General features: G+C 36.0%; 2 protein-coding genes and 1 long non-coding RNA gene across 3 annotated transcripts; all 3 read left to right on the top strand.

Moving 5' to 3' along the window:
* Positions 1–8,314, top strand: LOC311281349 (calpain-1 catalytic subunit-like; the record flags this gene model as incomplete). Its single annotated transcript, XM_084394191.1, has 15 exons — positions 1–249; positions 470–542; positions 2,058–2,176; positions 2,312–2,445; positions 2,637–2,811; positions 3,390–3,461; positions 3,760–3,845; positions 5,834–5,905; positions 6,438–6,568; positions 6,679–6,839; positions 6,965–6,976; positions 7,065–7,270; positions 7,445–7,496; positions 7,902–7,970; positions 8,132–8,314. 15 exons carry the CDS (start codon positions 1–3, stop codon positions 8,312–8,314), a joined length of 1,794 nt encoding a protein of 597 aa, XP_084250317.1.
* Positions 8,315–8,704: 390 nt separating this feature from the next.
* Positions 8,705–9,126, top strand: LOC311281381. Its single transcript, XR_014625792.1, has 3 exons — positions 8,705–8,763; positions 8,861–8,922; positions 9,057–9,126. It is a non-coding gene; the product is annotated as an uncharacterized lncRNA (long non-coding RNA).
* A 313-nt stretch (positions 9,127–9,439) lies between these two features.
* On the top strand, positions 9,440–10,636 carry LOC311281371 (calpain small subunit 1-like). The gene is made up of 4 exons (XM_084394216.1): positions 9,440–9,645; positions 9,898–10,014; positions 10,384–10,436; positions 10,564–10,636. The coding sequence occupies exons 1-4, from the start codon at positions 9,582–9,584 to the stop codon at positions 10,588–10,590; spliced, it is 261 nt and encodes an 86-aa protein (XP_084250342.1). The 5' UTR covers positions 9,440–9,581; the 3' UTR covers positions 10,591–10,636.
* The last annotated feature ends 2,004 nt before the right edge of the window (positions 10,637–12,640 follow it).

Genomic DNA, 12,640 nt, shown 5'->3' with positions numbered 1-12,640 from the left:
ATGCCTCCTCCAGCGGTTCCACACGGCATGTGCCTAAAAATCATGGATGACCGCAACACGAAGGGTGGCATGGGCTCTGAAACAAATCCTTTGAAGTTCATGGATCAGGACTACAACTTTTTACAAGACTACTGTCTTAAGACAAGACAGAGATTTGTTGATGAGTTTTTCCCGCCAGACCCTCGTTCCATTGGCGAAGGGCTGCTGGAGCCAGAAGTCATGGCCCGAGTGGAGTGGATAAGACCATCGGTATGTTATCTATACTTCATCTTTGACGTGGTCTGATAATAATGCACACTAATTAGAAGTGTCAAATTTTATAACCTTTATGGAAAGCTAAAAGATGTGACTGTGACAATCTAAACGCTTTAAAGAATTTAAAAGACACTATAAATAACATCCCTTTCACAGAAAGCAGAAAGCAAGTCAAATACTGAAGATATTATTATTATTATTATTTTTTTTTCAGAAATTGTATCCAGATAAAGCTGCATTTATTGTAGATACAGTGTCCAGGTTTGACTACGCCCAAGGGAATATAGGTATGTCTGGGTAACCACACTATTGCTGTTTTAGACACCTAAAGCGTGGGAAGGCAGTTTTTAAGACGCTAGAAACAGCGAGCTATCTTTGAAAGCATAAGATCCAATAAGATCTGCAAAGCGTCACGAGAGACGCCGTTAAATTACCTCACGTCTCAAAGCAAACAACACTACAATAATATTGAATGTAAACTAAGTAAACAACTTGCAGAGCTCTTACTTGTACCACCTGACTGCTGCAAATACATTTTTGCGTTGATAGTGTTGCCATAGAAACACAAAAATCTGAGCCTGAGGAGGTGAACCGCTCCGGGTAGAACGTCACTGGTTGCCATTTCTTAATTACGGTAATTACGGCAGCGCTTTGGCTGTCTGTCTACAACTCTGCAGCATAGCCTCAAGAAACCCGCTGATGACATGATGGAAATACAGGCAGGAAGGTCATCAGGACCGAATGCAATGATTAAACGTGCATTTTTTTGCTTCCACTTAAGATATGATCATATTTAAACTTCAATTGCATGTTGGCCATCAAGATGAGAAGAGAGTTTCAACTAGTATAAAAAACATAAAAAAAACTCTGCCACCTAGCGGCATCATACAAGCAAAATGGTGTTCAGTTCAATTACCTATGCCATTGTTGTAGATATCCATTAATTCAGTCAGCCATGATTATTTTTCCAATAAAAGATTAGAGGGGCTATTGAGATAAAGCGACCTGCTCTGTGTAAATAAAAGCTTAGCCTATATTTAAGCCAAGTAAAATTATTGTATTTTGTACAGATTTGCATACTATTCTTTTTCTGCCCTCTGAGCAGCACACTAGTGCTATAATAAGTGCATTTGAGTTTCACATTCCTTTTCCCTTTCAAATCCTTGTAAGCCCCAAGAATCATACATCTGATTTTGTTTGCCTGCAGGGAAATTTTTCCGCCATTTTGAATTTTCTGTAAAACCTTTTTTTTTTTTTGGTTAGGTTGTTCGATTTGCACAAAACTTGGCATTAATCATCCCAAGACCCTCATGACAAAATGTTATCGGAAGAAACATAATTTTATATTGCACTTACAATGTAGTTTTTTTTTTTTTTATAAGAAATGTTTTTTGTTTACAAAAGTATATTTACAAAGAAATGTTATTTTAACTTTCATTTATCCTAATAATATTGAAAACATATTTGTCAATTTGATTGATGTGGTAGGCCTAAATATATTGCTGTCTAATAAAAATGAAGAGACAATATTATTTGTCTTTTATAATATACAGAATAACACATCTATAAAGACACACTTAAAGACTTATTATATTTAAAAAGATGCACTGCAACATCCCTATATCCTTTGGTCTGAGCCATTGGTGCCTGATGATTGCCTCTTGTGGCTATATTTAGGCTTGATTTCTGCTGAAAACAAAACAAATAAATAAATAGTTGTGGAATATGAAAGATAGCCTATCAAATTTACAATTAGTGTATTAGTTTACAAAGTTTCAGTTAGTGTGTTTTTTCTTCTTCAGGAAACTGCTGGTTTCTGGCCTCTGTTGGGGCTCTAACATTTCAAGACAAATTATTGCAGAAGGTCGTCCCAGATGGACAATCGTTCAGCCACAATTATACTGGTTTATTTCACTTCCGGGTGAGTTCCTCTTATTTCATGCCATAATTTCCAATATTTAATTCTATTTTGATCATATTATCCAGAATTGAAACCCCAAGCATTGGGTATTCCTGTTAGATTTTTACTCAGTGTTCTGCTTATTTAAACTTACAGTTCTGGCGGTTTGGGAAATGGTACGATGTTGTGATTGATGACAACCTGCCAACAATCGACAACCAGATGATTTTTGTCAGATCAAAAACATATAATGAGTTCTGGCCAGCCTTGCTGGAGAAAGCATATGCAAAGTAAGTGCCTGTACATCTTTTAGTGACTTTATAAAAAATCATTTCAAGTATATGTAAGCAATTGTGCTGTCGTATTCAATATACAGTAAACACGACTGTAATTCAACCTGTGATTAATGTGCTGTATTAGTCCTCAAATTTATGTCTATTACATTGCGGCATATAATTTAGAGTTTGAATGACTGTTACAGGGTGTGCGGCTCCTACGCTGACATGCACAGTGGCCGGGTATCTGAAGGCCTCATGGACTTCACCGGTGGGGTTCATATGCACTACGAACTGAAAACAGCTCCAACTGATTTGTGGGAGATAATGTACCGTGCTTTCCAGTCAGAAGTCCTTATGGGCTGTGAAACTCCAGCAGGGGTAAGCAAAAGAAGAAAAAAATAGACTACATTATACAGGGACATTTTCATTTGTGGGATAAAAAGAAAAACAAAACACTTACAGCACCTCTTAAAGGAACCGTATGTAAGATTGTGGCCAAAACTGGTACTGCAATCACTTTCAAATTACTGTAGAGCGGTGTATCCCCTCCCCCCTGACTGGAGGTTGCCAGATAGGCTGGCATTTTTTATCCGACACGGTTGTAGCTGCAGCTGTGGTAACTAGAGCAGAGCTGGCAACCCGGATGCCGAAACACTACTGACTTCGTGATTGGTAGATAGGTGGAGGGTGGCGCTTCAGGCCAAAACACAAGATGACAACATCAACATCAGTTGAGGGCTGCAACTTCACTTTTTAAATGACAGTATCCTGGCCGGACTACTGTTGTCAGTGATATAAGTATTTGAAATGAACATGATTTCTTAATGTCTAGTGACATATCAGGGCCATTTTATAGTTAATTGAAATACATTTCTTACATACGGTTCCTTTAAACAATGACTTTTACACCACACCATCTATCTTCTGATAATTTTTCTCTGTTTCCACATAATCAGAAAGAGAATGAGGAAAAATTACCAAATGGCATCGTTCTGGGCCACGCTTACACTGTGACAAAGGTTTACCAGGTAAGACTGCAAAAAATCAAGTCTCAGCACGCATCAGATTCATATAAGGTCTTAAGGTAAATATTTTAGGGACAAAAGATAATGGAAGCCAACCAACTTGATACTAACCCATGCTTTACGTGTTTGTACATGATTTGGCCTTTTTGCATAATCTTAGTGTTCGTTCTGCTCGGTGCTCGAACGTGACAAATGATTAAAACTTCAAAATTTGGGTAAATTACAAAATAAAGCTACTGGTAATATCAGAAAGATTTGCCACATTTTCATACTACTAATTATTTAAAATCATGCTCCACAGGTCATGAGTGGTAAATATCCAGTTCAGCTGGTGAGATTGTTCAATCCATGGGGAGGCATTGAGTGGAATGGAGACTGGGGTGACAAGTAAGAACTCATTTTATTTAACCCCACATTTTAGACATTTAGATTTTCTTGTTAAATTTGTTAAAAGGAGGGATGCGTGACACAGAATGACAATGAAACATGAGTTTTAATAAACAAAGAAATCAAGTGAACTCTACACATCTACCATAACTTCAACGACGAACAGAGATTTGAGGAAACTGAGAGCTAAATACACAGGATGGTAATAAAAGGAACAGGAAACAGGTGTGCAACTAATCAGAAACCATGGTAACAAACTATGAACTAGAAACCAGCAAAACAGTTACAAAGAAACTAAGAAAATGATAATACAACTATTAAACTATACAAGACATGATAAAGAAACGAAACATTACTTGACCATGACAATGTTTGCCTAGCAATAATACAGTGGGGGAAATAATTATTTAATCCCCTGCTGATTTTGTAAGTTCGCCCACTTACAAAGAAATGAAGGGTCTACAATTTTATGGTAGGTTTATTTTAACGGAAAGAGACAGTATATCAACCAAAAAATCCAGAAAAATCACATTATATAAAGTTTATAAATTGATTTGCATTTCAGTGAGTGAAATAAGTATTTGATCCCCAAGCAAAACATGCCATACACAAGTACTTGGTGGAGAAACCTTTGTTGGCAAGCACAGAGGTAAGACGTTTCTTGTAGTTGGTCACCAGATTTGCAGACATCTCAGGAGGGATTTTGGTCCGCACCTCTTTACAGATACTCTCTAAATCCTTAAGGTTTCTTGGCTTTTAAACATAGATATAACATCATCTAAAGCATGTACATCATGTCTCAAAATAAAGAAGCAAATATATAATCTATATAATCCTTGTTTCGTTCTGCTCCCTGCCGGTTATCGTCTATCTATGTTATTGTGTGTGTTGTGGATTCTTCATTGTATCTTGGTTTCTTGAATTAAAATATCTTCATAGTAACCCTGAGAGACATTTAAGTTTGTTTCTCACCAGTTTTAAAACCATTATTATCTGATTGAAATATATTTTGAATTTGAAACAAATAAGGTTTTAAGGTATAAGTAACAGGGCTGTTTGCATAAAGATGAACAGAGGAATGTGAAATAATAAAAGGAACATCATTAATAAAAATGGAAAATTGGACCCAACACTGAGCCTTGAGGTATGCCTCTTTCTTGAATAATTATCAGATTTTCCCCCTTGAATGATAACACATTGTTTTCTATTATGTAAATTAGAATTAAACCACAATAAAACATTTTGAGAAAGACCAACTGCATAAAGCTCATATTATAATAAGTAATTATCAACTAAATCAAAAGCCTTCTTCAGATCGATAAAAACAGCCCCTTCTAATGCTGAAAATAAATAATTTGTCAATTTTAGACAAGAACTAGTTGTTAAATAATTAGGCCTAAATTCAGATCGGAAAGGTGATAAGATATTAAAAAAATATTATATTCGAGGTACTTTGATAACAGATTATAAATAAATTGTTCAAATGCTTTAACAATAACACAAATTATTGATATAGGTCTATTATTTTGTGGATCAAGAATGTGGATCACCTTTTTTATAAATTGGAGTAATACAAGAATATTTCCAACCAGTGGATACATGAGGATATGAGAAGCAAATGTAATGTATCTATTATTAAAACTGATAACAATAACATTCAAAACTTCTGTAGTTGTTATTTTAGTAAAAGAAATAAATACAGAGTATATTATTGAAGCTATTCATATAAGAATTATCAGATTCAGATGTTAAAGCAGACTGTAGAAAACTTTTACCAAATACTCAATAGATAACAAATCATCAATTATATCACACAATAGTAGCAGTTAAACATAACTAACTAGCAGAACTGGCAGTGAAAACATTCAACAACAAATTGTTCTATTTTTCTCATTTCTCAACAAACAAAAAAGTTTGTGAAATTGTTTGATTATTGCACAGTCAAAATGATCCTTTATTGAGATGTATGTTTTACATAATTCTTTCAGATCACCCTTGTGGAACACAGTGAGTGATGAGGACCGCAAACAACGTCTTCAGGACGAAGATGGAGAGTTCTGGTGAGTATGAACCATGTTTTAAAAAAGATTCTTAATGCGTACACTGTAAAAAAAATCTGTAGAAATTACAGTATTACTTGCAGCTGCTTGCCAGTAACTTACTGTAGATTTAAATTGATGTTATTTACTGGCAACAGTTTGTTCAAAGTTAAATGAACATTAAACATTAACAAGTCTTTGTCTTTACAGAATAAAACTATAAAATAACAACCTAATGCAAAGCATTCTGGGAACCAGAAATCTTCATCAACCTTTTTCTGTGTTTTTCCTTCAGATTCTGGTTCCCAGAATGCTTTGCATGAGGCTGTTATTTTAGTTTTATTCTGTAAAGATAAAGACTTGTTAATGTTTAATGTTCATTTAACTTTGAACAAACTGTTGCCAGTAAATAACATCAATTTAAATCTACAGTAAGTTACTGGCAAACAGCTGCATAACTACAGCAAATTTTTTACAGTGTACTAAAACGTGAATTACATATTGTCTAGGATTTACATAATATGAAGCAGGTTTTTTTTTTTTTTTTTTGCAGGATGTCAATGAATGATTTCCTTAGAACATTTGACAGCATGGATATCTGCTGTTCCTGTCCTGATTTTCTGGAAGAAAAGTCTGCATGTCACTGGATTTCCAAGTTCCACAATGGCAGCTGGGTTCCTGGGAGTACAGCAGGAGGCTGCTTGAATCATTCAGGTGCTTTAATTAATTATAATAATAAAACTACTAGTCATCAATGCAAATCTGCTTCTAACACCCGTGTCCTGTAATTGTAGACACCTTCTTTACCAACCCCCAGTTTTGGCTGAAGATTAATGAGATGGATAAGGCCTGTGATCAGGGCCAGAGCAATGTTCTGGTGTCCCTCATACAGAAACCTGACAGGAGAAACAGACGCCTTGCTTCACACCATGGCATCGGCTTCTGCGTGTTTGCGGTCAGTATTCACAAAAAAAAAAAAAACACACAAAACCAAACAAACACAAAGGCAATAAATATGGTTGTACAATGATGCCATTGTGCTTAGAGTGTAACCTTTATTTTTGTTTTGAACTTTTACAGGTTCCACCCGAGGCAAGTAAAATATACTCACAGTTTCTATTACATAATACATAAGCTGTCATACCTTTCTGACACATTTTTTTGTTTCAATATCCTTTAGATGAGATCTGAGGGAAAGTTTGGGTCAAGCTTTTTCTATAGCAGAAAGCCTGTGGCAACAAGCGGGAACTTTCAGGATGCAAGACAAGTGATGAAATTATTCAGACTGGAGCCAGGACAGTATCTCATTGTACCATCCACTTACATGCCTAATAAGAACGCAGAATTCATCCTGTCCATTCTGTGCAAAAATGAGATAAACATTCAGTAAGTAACATGAAGGACTGAGAGATTGACTATAACTTTACAATATTCAACATTTGAGTAATTATTTATGCTTGGAATACTGAAAAACTGACTTTACACACTGAAATGTTCACAATCATGTGCTTTATTACACTGGTTAATATTTTTTAAATGTGTTTTTTTTTTTTTATCCAGAAAGGACACAGAAAGGACAGAGAAAGATTTTCTTGTGGATCTCATAGACGAGGTAATAATACACAGATTTATTTTGTAAAGTTTGTCAATATGTGCAATCATTGAATTAGTTATATTGGTTCTTTCAACATATCTCTGCAATTGCAACTAAACCCTAGCTTTGTCTTGTTTTTGTCAATTCTCCTACAATGTGAATGATATTAATTGTAAATAAAGTTAGTATAATTACAACTTCAGAATCTATTACATGAACACTCTTCTCTGCACATTAAATATTACATTGTTTATTCTATAAAAATATTAATATGTTACATAAATCAACATTTTATTCATAAGATTTGAGAATGTGATATCTGAAAACTGTAAAGAGTAGATTATCTTTAATAAGATAGATTATCACATTAATTGTGATTTTAGCAGCTGTCGATGATACAGTTGTCTCTTTTCTCATATTTAGGTCGCATACAACGATAAACTGGATGAAGAATTCAAAACTAAAACTCTGTTTCGACAATATTCCGATCAGGTAAATATGTACGCTAATATATTATCAAAAAATTAGCTGCTACAAGCTTCAAACTGTTATAATGAGAGATAGAGGACCAAAAAGCGAGATGCAATAATTCAGTCTTTAATGGAAATGAGAAGCAAATCACTGAATCAATAAAGGAACATAAATCTTCTTAGGATTCTCAGGAAACAGTCAAACAGAAAACTTTGCTTGTAGAAATTAACAAACTGCAGGCAGCAGCTATTACTGGAACTAAAAGTAGAGCTCCCAGTGGAGAATGTAGTGAGGCGAAGCCCGCCGAGAGAGAAGGTACCGACCGTAGGCTGGATATCGCGTCTGATCAGGAACTCAGCGTCTGAATTGGCAGGGCAGAGTTCAGTGAGCAAGTAAGAGAATGGATGAGTATACTGACTCGAGGAGAGACTTCAACACGAACCACACAGGACACGACAGGACTCGATTCGTTTTGACAAGAGAGGTAAGAGAAGCGTCATCAGCATTTGATAGCTTGGAATAAACTGACAAAGAGGCAGAAAAAGAGAGGGTTAGAAATAGCAGGAAACATCAGGGGGAAAGGAGAAACAGGTGAGATGACAGAGCGGAGATTAAGGGTAAATGGGAACAGCTGGAACTGATGAGAACAGGGTGATGGTGTAGCGAACGAGTGTGAGATGTGGCCACAAGAGGGAGACAGAGAAGGAAGGAACCTGGATCATGACAGTAACTCTTGAATGTCTTCTTTGGAAACAGTACAAAGTTGTTGATGCTGAGAAACTTCAACAGCTTCTTCATGAAAACCTACTCAGAGGTGAGTGTTTTAAAAATCCTGTACGTTCTATGTGAAATTTAGCTTAGAAATCTTAAATTGCCTCGGAAATCTCACAAATGTGACCCGTACCTTTTAGGAAATAAAAATACTGAAGGATTTGGCCTGGATTCCTGCAGAAGTATAATTGCCATGTCGGATGTATCCTTTTTTCCTTAATTAAAAACGATTAAAAAATAATTTGTTGAATGATGAGATATGATTTATCCCCATCAGTTTGTGTTTCTGAAGAAACATGTTTTAGCTCTAGAAATATTTCCTAACAATAAAAATAGTTCTCTGTCACTGGAAGACTTCGTGGATCAGAATTTCTTCGTCTGTGGACCCGCATTATGATGTACAAGGTGAGTGGATTTGAGTCTGGATTTTAGCTTTGATTGTTGATTGGTGTATATGACTTTCTTCTTTCAGACGAATACAATCGGAGTTATGTTAAAAAATATCCTGGCTCTTCCAAGTTTTATAATGGCAGTGGATTGCAACCAACAGATTGAAGCTCAAAAACGTGCATCCATCCGTCATAAACGAACTTCACACGCCTCCAGGGAGTTAATAAAGCCCTTCTGAAGCAAAACAATGAGTTTGTGTAAGACAAATATTCATATTCAACATGTTACAAAGTAAAATTCTAGCTTTCGGCCTATAATAATGTAGCCTAACTCTGATTGTATTTGTCTAAAAAGAAAGTCATACACACCTAGGATGGCTTGAGGGTGAGTAAATCATGGGATAATTTTCATTTGAAAGTGAACTACTACTTATTTTTAACTTTTTTTTTTTTACAGGAAATCTTCTACAACATGGATTCTTCCAGAGATGGGGTTCTGGATTTGAACGAACTGCATAATGCATTAGAGAAAACAGGTTAAAGCTTATACAGTTTATACTTTGCGGTAGTAAAATGTTGAAAATATTGTAATTTACTTAGTAGAAGAAAAGTATTAAATATTTGCATTAACTATTTTTTACAAACATCACAGCTGTGGTACAGTGTATCTGTATAGCTGCCTACCTAGTGACCCCTAAAATTGAAAACAGAGATATTATGATACATATAATATTTTCAATCACACATTGTATAGATACTGTATTTATGTCATGGTTCTTGTGCCCTAGGCATGCATATAAATGAAGACATCTTGAGTCTCATGGTTGTGCGGTATGGTGGTGCTTCAGAACAGATCTCTCTGGAGGGTTTCATTTGCCTTGTCATGCGTTTGAACTGCATGGCGAGTGAGTAAGACTAGACAGAAAAGCAATTTGATGTTCTCTCTCTCTCTCTCTCTCTCTGACTTCCTTATACAGAAAGCTGGAGCCTTTCTCAGTACAAACACTCACATTCACACTCTCAGTGTAACATCTATGGGCCATTTCACCAGCCACCGTGCCGCCCTAATTTGATGTTCAGGACTGTAAAATAAAATGTAACAAATAAATATTTTTTTAGGGTAAGCTACCAAGAGTTGTGTCACACAAACTGGTAAACAAAATTTGGTTTGAACCTTTCATGCTCCTGAAATAGTTTGAGCTAAATTCCCTGGGTATTTATTATTATTATTATTATTATTATTACATTTTAACAGCCTTTATTTTCTTCATCAGGAATATTCCAGAGACTCTGTGAAAGTGGGAAGATAACTCTTAATGAGAGTGAGGTAATCCTGATGTAAACATTTCAACCACATACTGTACAAGTGTTTAAAAACATTCTGCTTGATTTTCTTTGCTATTTTTTTATCATTCAAAATTCATACATTTACAACCTGTGCATCTGTGTTTTAGTGGATTGGACTCACCATGTACTCATGAGGGAACGTCTGTTTGCCAGGAGGTTTGCCAACAAACCTCAAGAACAGATCGGAGGTTTAGGCGGTCTAAACATTTCATTTTTTTTATAGCAAACTTATAAACAAATATTGATGCTTATTTACTTATGCTTCATCCTTTTATCCCTCTAAGAATTAAAATGCTTTTGCTTTTCTTTAAAATTATTATTTGATATACACATTTCACATGATACATTTGTTTGTAATTCTGAAATTTGTGCAAAAATAACTGTTTTAACTGTCTGTTTGAAAAGTGATGTAAAATTTCTCATGTTGACCACCTGGAGTCGCTGTTGTCGGATTGTTTGCTTTGGTTTTGAAACCTCCTGCTATTGTTGTCATTAGGCTTGTCGACTTGAACCGGCGCTGCACAGACCGATCGGTGAATGACATCAAAGTACCGCGAGAGCGAATAGAAAGTAGACGGCTCCTTATGCTTATGAATTGCTCTCGCGGTACTTTGACGTCATAAACCGATCGGTCTGTGGAGCGCCGGTTCAAGTCGAACAAGCCTATTGCTAGTTATCAAGCATCGCGTTAGTTCAGGCAGGCCACGTCAGCCAAGCCCGCATCAGCTGTTAGCCAGCTGTTCATGACGTGGTCCAATCCGGTGTCGACATCCATCTCAGCGGCACACTTAAATCTCACACTCCTTCAGCATTTCCCTCATAGCTTGCTGCTCGCATCTTAACTCCCTCCTCCAACCCCAACTCCTCCTAACAAACCTTCATCTTTCTGATCACTTGTTTTCTTTACAGTGTAATCTTGGCAAATTTTTATTATGTCTTGTATTTCATATGTAATTGCTCATTTCAACTCATGTAATTGAGAATTGTAATCATGCATATACTGGTTCTGTTCTGTACCCCATGGGGGGTTTGCCTTGCTGCTCTCCTGCTCTGTCCAGGCATAGCTGCATGGACAGGCGTGGGAGTTTTGCCCAGAACAGATCCATACCGCCAACACTAACTGTATGCTATATTATCGCAATAAATCTATTTATCCATACTTGGCGAAGTGGTCCTGACTGAAATCAAGGTTTTAAAAAAAAGATGACATTTGAACCAACCCTGTGTTGCAAGGGTTGCAACTTTTTTCAAAAGTTGTTCCAAACAGATATTTTGAAGAATATGGGTAGCCAAATAGTTGATCGGCTCCATTAAGTTAACTCCCATAGTATGGAAAAAAAAAAATACCATGGAAGTACATCAACTGTTTTGACATTCTTCAAAATATTTTCTTTTGTGTTCAGCAGAAGAAACAAATTCATACAGGCTTGGTGAGGCAATTATGACTGAATTTTCCTTTTTGGGTGACCTATCCCTATAGGTCAAAATGCTGCAATTATACATTATACATGCTGCAAATTATACATGCTGCAATAAGTTCTTTCATCCTTCATGCTGTCTAAACACTAATAAAAATAAATACAAAAATAGTAGCCTATCAGTAGAGAATTTTGTACTTTCAGCTGTGGTGTGAACAATTCCAGAGTAATCCCAGATATCAATCATAAATCAGAGGGAGACGGAGGAGCCGTTTCAGGTAAATTTACTGTACAGTGAAAATGGGGGGAAAATACAGTGACAATAACTACATTGTACATGAAAAAAAATGTACAGTAATCTAAAATTCGAAACTTGTGTAGTCGTCTCTGTCTATAGACTTTAGTTATATGGCATATTGAACATACAGACTTTACAATGGCTGTATAAAAGGTTTTTTTTTTTTTAAATGTTCAAGGTGGTGGCTAATTCGCACAAATTCATTCGACCTCACTCATACGAATTTGTTAGATTTGTGCTATATCGTACATGTTTTAAAAGTTGCCCATTTCGTATGAATTCGTACGAATGACCTACCCCTGACCCCGCCCCTTAACCGACCCATCACTGGGGTTTAGACAAATCATATGAATTAGCCACCTTTTACTCACTCCTACTAGATGGTCGTGAGATAGCGTTGGTAGGGTAGGCCTACAGAGGCAGAATAGTCTCAATTATAATTCACGCAAAAAACATGATTCACACATG

The sequence above is a fragment of the Rutilus rutilus genome, assembly GCF_951802725.1.
Source record: "Rutilus rutilus genome assembly, chromosome: 21".
In the NCBI taxonomy this organism is placed as follows: Eukaryota; Metazoa; Chordata; class Actinopteri; order Cypriniformes; family Leuciscidae; genus Rutilus; species Rutilus rutilus.
This window is presented reverse-complemented; position numbering and strand designations above follow the sequence as displayed.